General features: G+C 37.7%; 1 protein-coding gene across 4 annotated transcripts in view; it reads right to left on the bottom strand.

The window, feature by feature from the left end:
* The window catches only part of uso1 (USO1 vesicle transport factor), a 47,225-nt gene extending 28,770 nt beyond the window's left edge, over window positions 1–18,455 (bottom strand). The window contains exons 1-10 of one of the 4 annotated variants that reach the window (XM_079615445.1): window positions 18,171–18,455; window positions 17,650–17,736; window positions 15,958–16,022; window positions 15,762–15,838; window positions 15,486–15,497; window positions 13,798–13,898; window positions 13,583–13,685; window positions 2,553–2,608; window positions 2,342–2,462; window positions 2,062–2,240 (exon numbers count right to left, since the gene is read on the bottom strand). In XM_079615445.1, coding sequence (XP_079471571.1) covers window positions 2,062–2,240; window positions 2,342–2,462; window positions 2,553–2,608; window positions 13,583–13,685; window positions 13,798–13,898; window positions 15,486–15,497; window positions 15,762–15,838; window positions 15,958–16,022; window positions 17,650–17,736; window positions 18,171–18,236 — 867 coding nt within the window. In that variant the 5' untranslated portion in view covers window positions 18,237–18,455. The remainder of the gene's footprint in view (window positions 1–2,061; window positions 2,241–2,341; window positions 2,463–2,552; window positions 2,609–13,582; window positions 13,686–13,797; window positions 13,899–15,485; window positions 15,498–15,761; window positions 15,839–15,957; window positions 16,023–17,649; window positions 17,737–18,170) is intronic. The other 3 variants (XM_079615444.1, XM_079615446.1, XM_079615443.1) reach the window with 3 other exon arrangements.
* Window positions 18,456–20,122: the final 1,667 nt, after the last annotated feature.

Below are 20,122 nucleotides of genomic sequence, written 5' to 3'. Positions count from 1 at the left end.
TAATGCAGAACAATTAGTTCATGCGTTTATGACCTCAAGGCTAGATTATTGTAATGCTCTACTGGGTGGTTGCCCTGCACGCTTAATAAACAAACTACAGCTAGTTCAAAACGCAGCAGCTCGAGTTCTTACCAGAACCAGGAAGTATGACCACATTAGCCCAGTTCTGTCAACACTGCATTGGCTGCCTATTAAACATCGTATAAATTTTAAAATATTGCTGATCACTTACAAAGCACTAAATGGTTTAGCTCCGCAGTACTTGAGCGAGCTCTTAACGCATTATAGTCCTTCACGTCTACAGTAATCTCAAAATTCCGGCCAGTTAATAATACCTAGAATATCAAAATCGACTGCTGGCGGTAGATCCTTTTCCTACTTAGCACCAAAACTTTGGAAAAGTCTTCCTAACATTGTCCGGGAAGCAGACAGACTCTGTCAGTTCAAATCTAGACTAAAAACATCTCTTCGGCCTAGCATACACATAACACAATATAGACTTCTATAATTCAATGTTAGGCTGCATAGTTTAGAACAGCCGGGACCGGGAACACTTCCCGTAAATCCTGATGTACTTGGTACATCATAAGAAGGATGGCGTCTACGCTAATATTAGTCTCTCTGTCTATCCCGAGGTTTACCGCTGTCCACCGGAACCAGGCCGTATCCAGATCTGATGAAGGACCAGCGCCAGGACACGACGACGCCGCTGACCTGAAGTGTCAACCAGTCTCTCCTCCTCTCCACTCCGACTTCAACCAACCGGAACTGGACAAATACTCTGATTCATTCTGAACTTCTGACCTGTAATGCTCATGAATCATAATCATACACTGTTCACTCATTGGCCAGAGGAGAACTGGCCCCCGACTGAGCCTGGGTTCTCCTAAGGTTTTTTTCTCCATTCTGTCACCTGATGGAGTTTTGGTTCCTTGCCGCTGTTGCCTTACCTTCTGGCTTGCTTAGTTGGGGACATTTAATATTCAACAATATTATAGATCTGCCTTAAAGGTGGATGATGATGAAATAGTTTTTTGTATTATTTTCATGTTATCACTGTGAAGCTGCTTTGATCCAATCTGTATTGTAAAAAGCGCTATACAAATAAAGGTGACTTGACTTGCCATTCATCCACGATCATCACCTCATGTTGCAGCATGATAATGCACGGCCCCATGTTGCAAGGATCTGTACATAATTCCTGGAAGCTGAAAACAGTTCTTGCTTGGCCGGCATACTCACCGAACATGTCACCTATTGACCATGTTTGGGATGCTCTGGATCGGCGTATACGACAGCGTGTTCCAGGTCCTGCCAATATCCAGCAACTTCCCACAGCCATTGAAGAGGAGTTGACCAACATTCCACAGGCCACAATCAACAACCTCATCAACTCTATGCGAAGGAGATGTGTTGCACTGTGTGAGGCAAATGGTGTTCACACCAGATACTGACTGGTTTTCAGACCGACCCCCCCCCACCCCCCACCCCCCACCAATACAGTAAAACTGCACATTTTAGAGTAGCCTTTTATTGTGGCCAGCCTAACACCGTGTCCTAACCAGACGTGATGCAATAAATTCCAGCGACAAATAATTTGTCTGTCCACACTAGACGCGACTGCGAGATGTTTAAAAATCAATCAAATCCCACAGCCAATCAGAATAGCGTGTGGGCGGGCTCTCGCGTCAAGTGCACAGCACCAGAGAGTAATCTTGACGGCAATCGCAAGAAAATGGATAGGTAGGCTACATAATCAAATTCACAAATATTGCACAATATTTGAGAGAAATAGGCCTTTTGTGTACATAGAAAAAGTCTTAGATCTTTGAATTCAGCTCATGAAAAATGGGGGCAAAACAAAAGTGTTGCATTTATAATTTTTGTTCAGTGTAGTTAAGCAATGTTAAATTAAATCTTATTGCAAAGTAGTAGCAATAATATTTAACCATTAATTTAATCTGTATAAAAACATCCAATTTACTGTGTATGTTTTGTTTTTTTTTGCGTGTGAATTGTAACACTAAGCAAAACATATTAAATGGATTCTTCATTTCAGACCTGTAGCATTAGATGGAGATTGGTGACCTTCTGCGCTGACCAGCCAGAGTTGTCATCCCCAACCTCAAACCACGGCTTCATCTTTTGTATATAGGAGCCTTCTTTAAAGAAATTCTGGTTGGAGCTATTGTTTTTCAGGAGGTTGAGCAACAATAGGAGACAGTCCTCCACCACAATACCTGTGAGGTGAATAGAGAGCTTAATGCACAATCTTGCCACCTTTGGAAATTCACGAGTGTCCTTCTCCATTTTAAATTAAATGGGATTGTTAACTGCATACCTCCATCACTAGAACCTTCCTCTGTGATGATATCAAGAAGTCTCTCAAATGCATTTTCAAAGGCCACAATTTTCTGAATTGCTGCATTGCCTTTGGTGAGCTGCTGCAGCAGTAGGAGACCCTTAATGGAAAAAGGTCAAATTGATTAATTTAATTTCAACAGAGACTTCCTGTATGAACACTCGTGGTAATGTAGAGGAATAACACTTACATCATTACGGATAACTTCTCTGGAGTCAGCTAGGAGATCCATTAACCTGGACACTCCTGCAGAATAAGAAAAAAAAAATCAACATTAGAAACCAGTATTCAGTAAGTCATTCAGTATTCAAGTGAAAGTAGACACCATATTTAACTTGACAAATGAATTAAAGTGAATGAGGAATAGAAATACAGTGTTTGCATAACACTGAACACATGCCTTTAAAAAAAAAATGTAATGTTATTTAGTTGTGTGATGGTAAAGCTTCATTTTCAGCAGCCATTACTCTGATTTCTGAAGGATCATGTGACACTGAAGACTATTTTAATATGCTGATTTGGTGGTCAAGACATTTTTCTTTCAATGTTGAAAACAAAGTTCAAACTGAGCATCACAATGGGGAAGAAGGATGATTTAAGTTACTTTGATTGTGGGAGGGTTGTTGGTGCCCGATGGGCTGGTCTAAGTATTTCAGAAACTGATGATCTACAGGGATTTTCATGCACAAACATTTCTAGGGCTTACAAAGAATTGTCCAGAAAATAGAAAATATCCAGTGAGCAGCAGTTCTGTGGGAGAAAATGCCTTATAAATAAAAGAGGTCAGAGGGGAATGACCAGACTGGTTCGAGCTGATATAAAAGCAACAGTAACTCGAATAATCACTCAGAGAAGAGCATTTCTGAACGCACTAAACGTCAAACCTCAAAGCAGATGGGCTACAGCAGAAGAAGATCACACCGGGTGCCACTCCTGTCAGCTAAGAACAGGAAACTGAGGCTACAACTTGCACAGGCTTACCAAAATTGGACAAGAAGATTGGAAAGATGTTGCTTGGTCTGATGAGTTTCGATTTCTGCTGTAACATTCAGATGGTAGGGTCAAGGGGGTCGCACACCGGCCGAGAAGCGCCGCGTCGCTCAGCGGCACATTTTTAAAATTCGAACACATTATTCTCTATGAGTTTACACATTTGGCGTCTGTCCGCGGCGCCCAGCAACGGCTCAAGACAGTGTTCAAAATCCTGCCGCACCACAGAGCGCCATTTACATAGTTTTATATTAAATGTACATTTATTTGTCTCAAATCGTCATTAATGAATATACTGACTTCACACTGTGCTGCAATATAAATTTAGTTTTACATTCATTTACAGAAATCAGCTGCTTGAATGAAAATTGCTGATGTTATCGGATTTTCAGGTGATAATCTCAATTCATTCAGTTAACGGACGCTCTGAGGTAAAGTGTTCAGACTGATTGTATTTAATTCTAGACTACAGTACAATCATAACATAGTACAGACATTATCTTAATTCCACAATGTCCTTAAACATAACAATATTGTTGGCCATAAACTGAGAAAGTGCGCGTCCGGTGTGCGATACCTCGAGTTGTCCTAGACGTGACGTGGCACTGCGCTTCTCGTCCGGTGTGCGACCAACTTCGGAATTTAGCGTAAACAACATGAAAGCACACCTGTCTTGTATCAACGTTTCAGGCTGCTGGTGGCATAAATGGTGTGGGGGATATTTTCTTGGCACACATTGGTCCCCTTAGTACCAACTGAGCATCGCTTAAACGCCATAGCCAAACTGAGTATTGTTGCTGACCATGCTCAACCTTTTATGACCACATCTTCTGATGCCTACTTTCAGCAGGAAAACATGCCATGTCACAAAGCACAAATCATCTCAAACTGATTTCTTCAACATTACAATGAGCTCCCTATACTCAAAGGGCCTCCAGTCACAAGATCTCAATCCAATAGAGCATCTTTGGGATGTGGTGGAACATGAGATTTGCATTATGGATGTGCAGCCAACAAATTTGAAGCAACTGCATGATGTCAATATGGACCAAAATCTCTTGAGGAATCTCTTAGCACCTTGTTGAATCTATGCCACGAAGAATTAAGGCAGTTCTGAAGGCAAAAGGGGGGTCCAACCCGGTACTAGCAATATATATATATACATATATAGCACTCTGGCTAACTCCAATCAAGTACAAATGAAAGTCTTTAACCACTAAAACCTACCCTCAAGCCACATTAACTTGAAACAAGTATGGCTGCCTTGATTTTTGGGAGTGGCACATACTCGGGTATTAAATGAACAAAAGGGTGCTGCAGTTTTGCCATGCCACTCACTTTTTGTATATATTGGATGTTATATTTCAAGCAAGCAGTGCAACATCAGCACATCCCAAAAATGTTAAAGGAGAACTGCTGCGCAAAATGAACCTTTGGTCTAATTACACATTGTTACCTAGTCAACCGTTATCTGAGATTTGTTTTCATGATTATCGAATAGTTTTATCTCTAAAAACAGTTTAGCCTATAACGCTAGTATAACGCTAGTATATTGGGCATTGAGTAATGATGACAAATAAAAATCGCTTGTTAATACCACTAACAAGGCTCAAAATAGCCCCACACTAACACGGTAGCATAATGAGGGTCCCTACATGCAAACCGAAGCATTGAGAACTGTGTAAGTGTCCAGACAGTTTAATAAGAAGATATTTTATACATACAGTCAACTTCGCGTATACAGGCAGAAGCCATCTTTGAAAAACAGTCTCTATCAATCGATCTACGAACTGCCAATCCAAATGAGCTGGACCATATGATATTCTACACAGTTCAGCGCATTTTTTATCGGCGGTTCGTAGATTGATTGATAGAGACTGTTTTTAAAAGATGGCTTCTGCCTGTATTCGCGAAGTTGACTGTATGTATAAAATATCTTCTTATTATCTTAACCACCAATATCTTCTTACCACCAATGTTGCTGTTGAAATGACCTGCCTAACTCAACCCAAGCCACTGAGTCTTCAACCATTTCCATCTTTTTCGTCAACACTTGACCCGTAAAAATAAACACTTATTATTCTATTCTTTTTAATTTAATAATAAATAAATAAAAACACATTGCTACATGTACTCTGCTAGAACTTGCATTTTGTTGCCCTATTGTTTGCTTGATTGCTCTCCTCATTTGTAAGTCACTTTGGATAAAAGCATCTGCTAAATTATTAAATGTAAATGTAAAATACTTTGGTTCTAAAACTCCTTTAGGTATCAGGAGATCGCTTTTTTCACCAAAAATTTAATTTCTGTCATCATTATTCTGTCAGAATAAAGAAAGTCATATAGGTTTGGAATAACGTGAGGGTGAGTAAATGACGACAGAATTTTAACTTGTGAAGTGAATTTATGTGGGGCTTCTTGTTTCAGAATTTCTATTTATAGCTGAGACCAGTTTAAATTTAAGGAGAATGTGTAAGTCATCTTTTTTAATTGTGTTAGACAATCGGTTCACATTTGTGTCATATGAGTCAACAGATTCTGAAATTAGATGTTTTTTAGATATCTCAGCTGGTTAAAAAGCAAATAAAGTTAGTAAAATGTGTAAAATATGATAATATATAACACGGTAGAATCAAAGATCAAAGAACTGACTACCAAACAATCTGGCAAATAGTTCTAAACTATCAGATAATTGACCCTTCGCAGGGATTGATTGACAGGTGACTTGACCAATCATACTTCGCCATCCGCCATTTTGTCAGACAAAGCAGTCAGGAGAGTTAGTAGATCAACAAGGAAAACAACATTCCTTCTTATGTTCATTCATGTTTATTTGATGCTATAAATGAACTAGAAGGAAGAGATGATCGGTTCACAAGCAGCTTTAACTGAGGCTCTACAGCAATCTGTCAGACACATTAAAAAGCCACAAAACGGTATTTATTGTTTACATTTCTTTTAAAAAAATGACCAAATTTGAGAAGTGAGACTTTGTTTAATATGTTTAATATCAAAAGTAACCGAAAAGAAACCTGGTCTGTCCTGTCTTATCGTTGTGTTGTCAGTGTTCTCTCTGCTCCGTGATGTATTTTTCAGTGCGTGACAACATGGTGTGGCGTGAGAGCGGCGTAGCTTGTCGGACACAGCGACAGTAACTAAGGGGGGCGGGTCTTTGCGAACGGTCAATTACAAGAGCAAAATTAAAATATATATATATATATATATATATATATATATATATATATATATATATATATATATATATATATATGTATATATATATATATATATATATATATATATAAATAAATATAGCTGCAAGCAGCGATTACGGGCCCAAGCCGGTGGCACCGCCACCCCGGTGCCTTTAGTTGCACTAAAGGCACCAGGAAGACGGTGCCACCGGCTTGGGCCCTCCATCGCTGCTTGCAGCTATATTTATTTATATATATATATATATATATATATATATATATATACATATATATATATATATATATATATATATATATATATATATATATATATATATATATAAAAATCCGCCACCCCGGTGCCTTTAGGGTTCCTGTGCACGACGGGCAATAACGTAACTCCGCTTTGACTGTCGAGAAGAAGTCTGCTTTAGAGCTTGCATCAGTGTGGGTTCTGCAAAAGTGCGCATCGAGGGCACATATCAACCACAAAGTATGCGTGAGCACCCTTCTGAAACCTAAAATGAAAAATTAGACACCCTACAGTCTCATGGACTTAACGGACACATGAAATCAGCAGCCATTGTAAGTAAACAAGACCAAAAATTCATATGAAGTGTGGTATATATAATATATATATATATATTAAAATTTTTAAGGGACAAGACAGAGAATTTGACTTGCCTGACCTGATTAGAACAGTGAAAAAATAAAATAAAAAAATGGGTTGTGCAAAAGGCTCATCGAGGGCATATTTTTTGCCAGATTTTTTTAAAAAGTTTAAATATATCAAAACAGAAAGATTTTTTTACATTGAAAAACGTGCAATGAAAAAACAGGAATAGGGGAGGGGAATGACAGACAGAGGGAGACAGAGAACTTTTGAAACTAAAAAAAATAACATCCTAACTTTGACAGAAAGTAGTCTTTGATAATGTTTAAATATACATAAAAATGCAGCATTGAATTAATTGAAATTAGTGTACTTTAAAACACTTGTTTAAAAGAAAAAACACATTTATGCATAGTATAAAACACTAGATGGCACAATATACCTATTTTTAATAGTCTTTCTGCCCCCCTCCCCACACAGACACACACAGGAGGGGCTGTCTGTGTGTGTGGCTGCAATGTCAAGATTGCAATGTGTGTGTGTGTGTGTGTGTGTGTGTGTACGAGGATCGATCGAAAAATGGAGACATAAAAACATACTCTGTCATTTTGTTCATACAGGACATCATTCAAACTGCAAAGTGTTTCCTTATATTTGTGTACACTCGCAATAAAACACAACATTGTGCTTTTGTTAAACTATAAACTCTTGTCAAACTGTAACCTACAAATGTCACCCAACCAAAATCACACACACACACACACAACAATGTTGACTGTTTTTGTTCTGTTTCAGCAGCGAAAATAGTTAAACAAAGATCACAGCAGAACCATTGCGCATCTCAGTGTTTTTTCATTAGTGAATGATTCCGCATTTTGAAAGAATCGCTTGACTCAAAGATTCAATGATCAATCCATAAAAATCTGTGTCATTCATGAATGACTCAGTCATTTGAACGACTCGTTTGAACGAATGAATCAATGACTCGCTCATTAAGACGGTCGCCTGGCGACACCTAAAGGAGGTTTAGTGTTATGTTTAAAAGTAGCCTTTCATTCTTTGCAACGATCGTTAATTAACTTATATTTAAAACAATCTTGTAACATTATTTAATGCATTGTTATTTTTCAGTGTAAAATATTTAATTTGATCAGCCACAGGGTAGGCTAACAGTCCTATAGTGTCTTATTATTCTAAATAATTTAATTTATAGATCAAATTTAGAAATTAAAATTGAACTATGAAGCATACATTTAATAAGAGTAGGGTGTGACTAGGTATAGATATTACATACAGATATTCAAATATAGTGGGCACTAGCCTATTAAAACCTGAACGTGTCCGTTTAATAAATCGTGAGCTGAATGAGTCTCAGCAAACATCAGCACAAGGAGTCCAATTTCATTAATCATGAGTGAAGAGCTGACTGAAAAGATTAAGAATAATAGGCTATTGAACACGCAATTCAAGCAATCCCACCCCCAAAATGGTGCTATGTTTAAAATTAAACGAAATGCTCACGGCTGCACGAGCAATAACGCGTTCACGGCGAGGAACGAGCAGAACAGAGTGAATGTGTTTTAGTTCATTCAGACGTCCAGTAGCCTACTTACTTTGGCTTTTAAGTTAGCGATTTAAAAGCCCCCGCTTTAATCACACATCGATTAACCAGTAGGAAAATATTCTAACAGTCACTATTTATATAGATACAATATACAATGGCCTACCTGATTTTGATCACAAGAGGGCAGTATTGCCCTATGTATGACTTATTTTTTGACTAAATAGCGCATTCTGGCTGTTTTTTAACATATACATAATTCTTAAATTGAAAAAAAGAACAAAATGGGTTTAGTTCTGATATTTGTATACTTTTATATAGAAATAAATGGTGAATAATAAAATTTTTAGAAGATATGAGGCTTTTAGTGTTTCCTTTTTTGGACATTACTTTAATCCCTCGCCATAGCAAAACCGTTTGAGATATTTATAATCCGTTCACAATTTAGCATATTTAATGTATTTTCATCATGTTGAAAAAGTTGTGAATAAAATAAACCACCGCTAAAAACTTGTAGTCTAAAGTATACCATAAATCACATTCAAACCAAAATATCTGACTTCCTGTTGGTCGGAGCTAATGACTGTAAATCAGAAAGTTGTCCGGCTCGATCTGCACAATATACATACCAAGTTTTGTGACTGCAGGTAAAACTAACCCCCCCACTTTTGTCAAAAGTAACACATTTCCTGCTGCCAGTTGGTGGCGCTATAACTTTGACTCACATTAGTTACATCCATGTGATCGGCCTCTTACAACAAACACGCTACTGAAGTTTCATCAAGATCAATAAATGTATGAAGACGTTATAACACATCGTGTTTCTCTTTTCTCGCCATAAATTCGTTTCCTCGCCACGGCCAAACCGTTTGAGATATCAAAAATCCGTCCGCAATTTAGAATCATCCATGTCTTGACTTCATGTTGACCGAGTTTGGTGGTGATCAGACTCATTTTCTTGGAGGAGTATATCAAATTCCAGGGGCATGCGTTTTCATACCACCCACAATAGCCGACTTCCTGTTGGACTGGCGTAAAACTTAGAGCACGAAAGTTGTTCGGCCCGATGAGATCTAAATGTGTACCGAGTTTCATATTATTACATGCAAGCGTGTTTGATATACGGACAAGTGTTCGAATCCCATTCCAGGGGGCGCTGTCGAGCCCCCCTGCCACGCCCGGGTACCAGCTTCAGCCCGGCCCTGATGGCTGCGGGTTCTGACCTGTTGGCAAAATTTCAAGAGTTTTCGAGCACGTTAAGGGCCCCAAAAGTGCCCGAGATTTTGCACACAGCAGAGAAAGGGTTAAACTAAACTAGCCCCCCTCCTCACACACACACACACACAGACGCAGAGGGGCAGAGGGAAAATGCTCCTAAAAGTACACATTCAAACCAAAATATCTGACTTCCTGTTGGTCGGAGCTAATGACTGTAAATTAGAAAGTTGTCCGGCTCGAGGAGATAAATATAGATACCGATTTTGGTTACTGTAGGTAAAACTAATACCCCATTTTTGACTAAAGGTGGCACTACTGAGCCCCTTACCACGCCCGTTTCTGAAACTTCGCACATGTCTATTACACAATAAATGTGATATGCATGTTGAGTTTCATGCAATTTGAAGTATGTTAAGAGCCTCAAATGCATCCAAAAAGAATATAAAAGTTTAAAGCGTTGCCATGGCGACAGTATTAAAGATATCAATAATCCTTTCACAGGTCTACATCTGCCGTGTGTTTACATTATACAGATGAAGTTTGAAGCAAATCGGGTAAAAATAAGAGGGTGAATTCAAAGCATTTTGAAAGTGACACACTTCCTGCTGCCAGTTGGTGGCGCTATAACTTTGACTCACAATAGTCACATCCATGTGATCGGCCTCTTACAGCGAACACACTGCTGAAGTTTCATCAAGATCAGTTAATGTATGAGGATGTTATAACACACTTCCTGTTTCCAATATTCGCCATAAATTCGTTTCCTCGCCACGGCCAAACCGTTCGAGATATCAAAAATCCCCTCGCAATTTTTCATCCTCAATGTCTTGACTTCATGCACACCGAGTTTCGTGGCGATTGGTTGAATCGTCTAGGAGGAGTATTTTAAATTCCATTGAATACGTTTTTCTAACTACCCCAAATAGCCGACTTCCTGTTGGGCTGGGGTAAAAAGTCAGAGCATGAAGGATATATGAACCGATGAGATCTATAAGTGTACCGAGTTTCATATTATTTCATGCAAGCATGTTTGATTTATGGACCAAGTTTTCGGACCCCGTTCCAGGGGGCGCTGTCGAGCCCCCCTGCCACGCCCGGGTACCAGCTTCAGTCCGGCTCTAATGGCCGCGGGTTCTGACCCGTGTGCAAAGTTTCAAGAGTTTTTGAGCACGTTAAGGCCCCCAAAAGTGCCCGAATAGTCGTAAGAAAAATAATAATAAATATAGCTGCAAGCAGCGATTACGGGCCCAAGCCGGTGGCACCGCCACCCTGGTGCCTTTAGTTACACTAAAGGCACCGGGCTGGCGCTGCCAGCGGCTTGGGCCCTCCATCGCTGCTTGCAGCTATATTTATTTATATATATATATATATATATATAAAAAGCCGCCATCCCGTTGCCTTTCGGGTTCCTGTGCACGACGGGCAATAACGTAACCCTGCTTTGACTGTCGAGAAGAAGTCTGCTTTAGAGCTTGTATCAGTGTGAGTCTTTCTGCTCCCCTCCAAACACACACAGAAAAGGGGGGGCTGTCTGTGTGTGTGCCCTCCCTCCCTCCCCACACACAGAGAGAGACAAACACAGAGACACACACAGAGAGAGACAAAACCACATTCAAACCAAAATATCTGACTTCCTGTTGGTCGGAGCTAATGACTGTAAATGAGAAAGTTGTCCGGATCGATAAGCACAATATACAGATCGAGTTTTGTGACTGTAGGTAAAAATACCCCCCCCCCCCCCCCCCACTTTAGTCAAAAGTATCTTGAAAGTAACACACTTCCTGCTGCCAGTTGGTGGCGCTATAACTTTGACTCATAATAGTCACATCCATGTGATCGCCCTCTTACAACAAACACACTGCTGAAGTTTCATCAAGCTCAATAAATGTATGAAGACGTTATAAAACATTGTGTTTTTCTTTTCTCGCCATAACTTCGTTTCCTCGCCACGGCCAAACCGTTCAAGATATCAAAAATCCGTCCGCAATTTAGCGTCCTCAATGTCTTTACTTCAAGCTGACTGAGTTTGGTGGCGATAGGATAATTTTTCTTGGAGGAGTATATCAAATTCCAGGGGCATGCATTTTCATACAGCCCATAATAGCCGACTTCCTGTTGGACTGGCGTAAAACTTAGAGCACGAAAGTTTTTCGGCCCGATGATATCTAAATGTGTACCGAGTTTCATACTTATTCATGCAAGCGTGTTTGATATATGGACAAGTGTTCGAATCCCATTCCAGGGGGCGCTGTCGAGCCCCCATGCCACGCCCGGGTACCAGCTTCAGCCTGGCCCTGATGGCCGCGGGTTCTGACCTGTGTGCAAAATTTCAAGAGTTTTCGAGCATGTTAAGGCCCTCAAAAGTGCCAGAGAAGTCCCACACAGCAGAGAAAGGGTTAAAATAAAGCCCCCCTCCTCACACACACACACAGACACTGAGAGAGACTGGCAAAATTCCCATCAAATCACATTCAAACCAAAATATCTGACTTCCTGTTGGTCGGAGCTAATGACTGTCAATTAGAAAGTTGTCCGGCTCGGGGAGATAAATATAGATACCGATTTTTGTTACTGTAGGTAAAACTAATACCCCATTTTTGACTAAAGGTGGCGCTACTGAGCCCCTTACCACGCCCGTTTCTGAAACTTTGCACAAGTGTACTAGGCAATAAATGTAAAGTGTCTGTCGAGTTTCATGCAATTTCAAGTATGCTAAGAGTCTCAAAAACTTTAAAAAAGAATATTAAAGTTTGATGCGTTGCCATGGCAACAGTATTTAAGATATCAATAATCCTTTCACAGGTCTACATCTGCCGTGTGTTTACATTATACAGATGAAGTTTGAAGCAAATTGGGTAAAAATAAGAGGGTGAATTCAAAGCATTTTGAAAGTGACACACTTCCTGCTGCCAGTTGGTGGCGCTATAACTTTGACTCACAATAGTCACATCCATGTGATCGGCCTCTTACAGTGAACACACTGCTGAAGTTTCATCAAGATCAGTTAATGTATGAGGATGTTATAACACACTTCCTGTTTCCAATATTCGCCATAAATTCGTTTCCTCGCCACGGCCAAACCGTTCGAGATATCAAAAATCCCCTCGCAATTTATCATCCTCCATGTCTTGACTTCATGCTGACCGAGTTTCGTGGTGATTGGTTGAATTCTCTAGGAGGAGTATTTTAAATTCCATTGCATGTGTTTTTTAAACTACGCCAAATAGCCGACTTCCTGTTGGGCTGGGGTAAAAAGTCAGAGCAGGAAGGATATATGAACCGATGAGATCTATAAGTGTACCGAGTTTCATATTATTCCACGCAAGCGTGCTTGATTTATGGACCAAGTTTTCGGACCGCGTTCCAGGGGGCGCTGTCGAGCCCCCCTGCCACGCCCGGGTACCAGCTTCAGTCCGGCTCTAATGGCCGCGGGTTCTGACATTTGTGCAAAGTTTCAAGAGTTTTTGAGCACGTTAAGGCCCCCAAAAGTGCCCAAAAGGTAGTAATATAATAATAATAGAGAAGAATAATCCGGAGGAAAACAATAGGGCCTTCGCCTTTTCAAGGCTTGGGCCCTAATAATCCGGAGGAAAACAATAGGGCCTTCGCCTTTTCAAGGCTTGGGCCCTAATTAAATTACTCACCCATTGGGCTGACCAGGATGATGCCTTGGACCTGAGCACACTGGTTTTTCAAAAGTGCAGTTAAGAGCTTAACACATGGCCAGCGGACATGAAAGTCAAACTCCTACAGCATGGAAAACAGTCAAACAACATCAGGAATATGTGAAGGAAATATGGAAAGCAACAAGACGTTCAAAATTTTGAAAAAGACAGTATAGTTGGCAGTTTAAGCTTACCTCCAACAGTGTGAGGAGAAGAGTGACATTTTCTGGTTCCTGGACAAACTTGTCAGTGAACTGAGCTCCCAAATCATCCTCCTGCTTTTGCGGGTTCTCCTCTGAAAGAGAAAATGCGATGCAAAGAAACCTGTTCTTTAATGTCTTTACTTCTATTTGATTATTTTAACACAGATAATGCAGGGGGAAACAGAAAAAAGGGAGAGGGATAGAAAGATAAGGAAAGTAATATACTAAGAAGAAGAAAATTAAACGTTTGTGCTAAATCTGATCACAATAAAATTGCAAAGAGCCAGAAAATGAACTATTTTTAGTACATATGTTATCAAGCCTCCAGACGGAAGAGCAGTGGAATGTGTCTGCGGACAAGAACTGTATTAATACAAAGAGGGGCAGAAAAAGCACATCAACCCACAGGTTAGGAAATTGGACAGTGGAAAGGGTGAAAAGCAAAAAAATAAAAAAATAATATAAAATAATAAATAAATAAAACAAAAGAAGAACACACAAAACCCCACACCAGATAAAGCCTTACCTCTCCCACACAGAGTACACTTTTTTTACACTAAATATTATTAATAGTATGACAATTCTTGGTTCTATACTGACAAGACTTTCATTCAGCCTTATGACAGAATTTTAATTACTATCCCTTATGACAGTGAACTTTAAGTTATTTACTTTTAATAAAGACACCATGAAATAAAAATAAAATGTCACTTTGAAAAAAAGGAAAGATAACTGCACTCGTCAAACTGTTTTTTGGTGTCCTTTAACGCTTAAACCTGTATGCATTTCTTTCTTCTGCTGAACACAAAGGAAGATATTTTGAAGAATGTCAGTAACCAAACAGTTAACTGGTCGCATTGACTGCCAGAGTATTTGTTTGCCTACTATGGCAATCAATGGGACCAGTTAACTGTTTGGTTACTGACATTCTTCAAAATATCTTCCTTTGTGTTCAGCAGAAGAAAGAAATTCATACAGGTTTGAAACAACTTGAGGGTGAGTATATGATAACAGAATTTTCATTTTAAAGTGAACTCTCCCTTTAAACATAACCTAAAAAACTGTTAACTAAAACAAAAACAAAAAAACTAAAACAACAATAACAGAACACATACACTAAATCCAATTATTATTAAAAAATTGTTATTAACTGTTACATTATTATTGTTTATTAGTACACAATGTTAATTCTCTTACATTAAAATTAATGAAGATTATCGTTAACAACAACTAAAATATGCAGTAGCTCAAACTTTGATTGACCTACATAATGATCAACTGTCAGTTAACAGAAATTAGCATTGAAAAAAATAAAAAATATTATCTACTGACCAGCAGCACAATCTGCACAGGTGTTATAATATAAACTGGATTTGGGTTTTTTCATTTATACAAATCTTTTCATTTGGACATCTAAACAACATTTTAACACTTGAGACTGTTCAAAAACAGACTTTTCTTAATTTAACGGAACTCTTGTGAGAAGAACAAAACTGCTAGTGTCATTATGCCGTAATACAGGCATCTCAAATTTGCTGCTTTATGGAATAAGGAAAATTTATTTAGGTTCAGATCACTGTGAAATTCTCTGAGTGTCTCAAACGCAGTGAAATCTGAGTGATTTCAAAGCATGGATAGGCTAGTGGTTAGACAGCATCATGCACAAAAAAGTGCTTTACCTTCAGATTCATCTGGTGGATTAAACATGGAAAGAAAAAGGAGGAGGATCAGATATACAATATTTCCCAGCTCATCAAACAAACTGCAAGAGGGAGACTAGGAACAGACTGAAATAAGGTTTGTAAGAACAATTTAAAGAAAATTATTCATTTGGAATCAAAGAATAAGACATGAATCAGCCCAAGACGCTTATGGACATTGAAACAATTCAAATTAAATCCCAACATGATCATATCTGAACCAGACTAACTTAAGAATATAGCCTAAAAACATACCTGGTTCTTCCTCTTCATCATTGCAAACAATATTGTACAAAGTGTCCAAAGCGTAACCAAGGATTTCAGTGTCTGACCTGTTTAAAAAATAAATAAAAAAAATGTACGTTTAAACAGTTACAATGTGTGGTAAATGAACCAAAGCCCTTTCACGTCATAGCAACAAAAATTTTTTTGACCAAATTGTGAAACATACCGGTCAGTCTGTAGTATACGAACCAAATGGTCCATCGCCATATTTCCAACCTCCACACGGTATTTCTGTAATTAAAAATCTACTTGACACATGTTCAACAAATAACGAAGTAATGTATATATTTTCTGTTTATTTGAGATGTATATATATGAAAAATATATTAATATATAACAATTTTATATGAATAAAATATATGAAATTACCCTGAAATTTAACTTCTGGGAAAGAAGTGAAATTTCTGCAACATTAGCTGCACCAAACATAACTGCATAATGACCCACCAATAAGTTATTTCCAATCAGTTTATGATGGCTTACTTACTGGGATAGGAGGAAGTACTTTTAATTTTTTTTTTTATATTCTATTTACTGTAATGTCACCTATGCATTATAAACAGTGCCAAATGTGTACAGGCTTATTATAAAATGTGCAATATTTCACAAAATAACACCTGTTCACCATATCACTGTGCAACTCCCATAGTGGATTGTTATTTTAGTTGCACAGTAACATTCTGTAGGGACTATATCTAACAGACTGATGTCACTAATGCATTTGCTTAAAAGTCCCCCTCGAGTCAATAGTCAATAAAAAAATCCTGTAAAAAAATTATCTTCATGCCTTAAAATCTTGCCTTCAGACAGGTACCTTCTAACAATCAGCATCCTTAAAAACAGGTTGAAGAACTCAGAACGTCAGTGGAGAAAGGCAAATAGTTCATCATAATGTTATAATATACATCATACACCCATATTTTGATGTATTTCATATATTTTGTATTATATTGATCAGATTTTTCATATCAACAGAATAAATAACGAGATAACCTGGCTTCTCTTGAGACTCCCTTGCTTCACGGCATAGTAAAGATATGCTAAAGCCGGCCGGCACGTTGACCTGATTGGTTACAAGGTAGTTTGTGAAGTCAGAAACACCAGCGATTTTAAACTGCGTTTTCGAGACTGTCTTTAGATCACTGCAGTTTTAAGGAGAAAATACTCAACGAGGGATACAATTATTGACTACAGGGGGACTTTAAGCAAACGCATTAAGTGGCATATTGACTTGTGCATTTGCAAATTGTTTGTCGTAAAGCACATTAAAAACACCACATAGACATATTGACGACATTAATAACTTGATGTTCACCACAGGAGGTCTTTAAGAAAAATCTTTATGTAGGAATATATTAAAAGCAATAAGAAAAAAACACACTCAAAAACTCATGGATAAATTACATCAAGCTTCAATATTATTGAGCATATACTGTCATTCAAAAGTATGGAGTCTATAAGAATGTTTGCAAAAGAAAACTCTTATGCTCACCAAGGCTCAAAAATACAGCAAACACAGTAGGCTAATATTATGAAATATTATTTGAATTTAAAAACAGTTTTTTATTTGAAAATGGTTAAAAATTGTATTTATTCCTGTGATGGAAAAGCTGAATTTGACGCTCTAGTAACATTTATAATTATTAAACGTGATACTTTTTTTAAAATCAGGATGCTATGATGATATTTTATTTGACAGAAATCTTTTATTGAGACTATTTATCAATGTATGCACGTGTCCTTGCTGAATAAAAGCATTCATTTCTTTCCTTACTGACCCCAAACTTTTAAATGGCAGTGTATAATTACAACAGCTCATTAACAAACATCAACATGACACACATTAATTGCTGGTCACCTTGGACAGAGATTTGAGGGCACGGACAGCATCTCTTCGATCCTCCAACAGGGTGGATGAAGCCACACGGTCACACAACTTCTGAATCTGAACAGACACACAATAACGGTTGGTAAATGACTTGTCAGAGTGAAGTTACATTATCCCTACAGAAAATGTATTTGGAAACATCACAATGGTAAAAATAACACTATGCAAAGAATATTGGTAACAAACCAAACATCACATACGGTGTAACGTTAATTGAACATATTTTACATCAAGGTTCGAGCATAAACACTGTCTGATTTGGAAGTGTCATATAGAAATGTTTTGAAACACTGGTTCATGTACATCTAATCATATTCATATTTCTGTGTACAGTATTATCAACTAACGTTACTGATCTGAAAGCATTAGCCTATCTAAACGTGTGTCATTGACTTGATGAGTAGTTGCTTTTAGCTGCTTATAAACTGTATTATTTTTTTTATTTATTCTCAAATATATTTATTTATTGTTTTTGCAGTAATTAAACTCACTGTTTCTGCTCCAGTCGGCTGTGGGCCTGTTGGTTGCCCCCCCATTACTCCCCTGAGGAAATTCATCTTTCTATGTGTCCGCTGTAGTAATATTTTAGACGTTGATCTACAGACAAATTAAACGTCTGTTAAACTATAGATTCCAAAGGACAGGCAGAAAGTAAATGTCATTAAAATTAGCAGCTGCCTGATGTTGATCTCACAACACACCAGCACCCAGCCCGGAACTGACTCGGACGCGCATGCGTAGAGACGTGGCGATACGTGGCTGACCATAGCGTCAGTGACGTTCTCTTAAAGAGACAGTTACAGTCATTCTGATTGACTCTAATCTATTATTTGTGTGTAGTAGCTTTTCAAATGTTACAACAACAACAACAACAAAAAACTTTTGGAAGATCTCTTTACCTGACTGTATTTGTAAGTTTGGGGATTTATATATTTAGTGACAAAATTTAAATATGTATTTTTTCACAAAATTTCTGCTCAACAAAGTTGGTGAAGTTCCTTCATACTTCATAATTGTTACCCAGAAAATAATAAACTTTTAGTTTAAAGACAGTATTTCACCCAATTGCTCCTTTTGTCATCACATTGAATAAATAATTATCCTCTTATTTTGAAATTGTGTTCATCGCAGTGTTTTGGATTGACCTCTAATTCAGTATAAAAAAATCTGTTTTAGCCAAAAAATTGTCCTTGGTGAACCTTTGAAAATAGACCCATTTTACATTACGTTTATAGTTATTATATTGCTGCTCATTGCACAATTTTACAATCATAAATGTATTTTTTTTTTTTCAAAGAAAACACGTTCTTTTTTATTATTATTATTTTCAAGAAAGATATTGATATTTGAAGGACTTGAACTCTAAAACTTGCTTCATTCATTTTGGAAATGTATGTATTGTAACCCCCAAATAATACTTTATTGTCTTAATGGTTCTAAATTGGCCAAATCTGCTATTTGTTACCAAAAAACATGCTGATAATTATTTCATGAGTCTAAATAAACAGACTGCAAGTGCTGCAAGATTCTGCACTGCACAGATTTCTGTTTATTGTATGTCAAGTTTAACACATTGAAATCTAATGAAAGTGAAATAAAAATAATAAAAAAATCCCAGTAAAAATAAACACTAGTTGCAACATATTTTACTCATACAAATATGCAGTCCAAAGAAAATAATTTGGTAACCACCTGCTAATACAAAACCATGTTCATGTTCCACCAAAATAAACTACATCTATAAACAGAGCATCTATAAATGTCACAATAACTGCAAGGAAACCAAAGAAAATATTTTGCATTAGGATTAGAGGGTAAAAAGAATGATTAAATGATATAAACAAATAAAACAAATCAAAGTCTGAAGCATATTTTGGGTTGAAAAGCAGTTATTTGACCAAGCCCTATGGTGTAAAGTCTTATTTTTTCTCTCTTGTGATCCAAACATTTAAAGTATTTGGCTGATTGAAGTGCTTAAAGTCTAAATAGAAAGGCCATTGTGGCATTTATTTACACGGTAATTAAAACGTTCCAGGTCCCAAACACATAAGAACTAGGTAGAATGGATGGGGAAAGAAGGCTCTAGACAGGACATATTGGTATACTTTCTTCCAAAATCTTCTAAAAGTAAATGCATCTGCAACCAAAATGTCTTTTTATAGAGAACAAGTTGTCTCCCCCCAAAAAAAAAGAGAAAAAAAGAAAAGAAATGCAATGTCCCTGATGAGGATTGTCCTAAAAATACTGCAAATAGTGCAATCTACCTGACACGGAAGACATTAAACATAAAAAATAGCGCTACATCAAACTGTACTTACAAAATCAGTGCAAATTTTAGACTAACACTGCAAAATAAAAACAGTGCCTACTGTACTTATGGTTCCTCGAATTCATGAAGAACGGCATTCACATGTTCCTCATTATGACCAAGGCGAAAATGGGT

The sequence above is a fragment of the Phoxinus phoxinus genome (genome assembly GCF_949152265.1).
Source record: "Phoxinus phoxinus genome assembly, chromosome: 6".
In the NCBI taxonomy this organism is placed as follows: domain Eukaryota; kingdom Metazoa; phylum Chordata; class Actinopteri; order Cypriniformes; family Leuciscidae; genus Phoxinus; species Phoxinus phoxinus.
The sequence above is the reverse complement of the archived record's forward strand: the minus strand, read 5'-3'. Positions and strand labels throughout refer to the sequence as shown.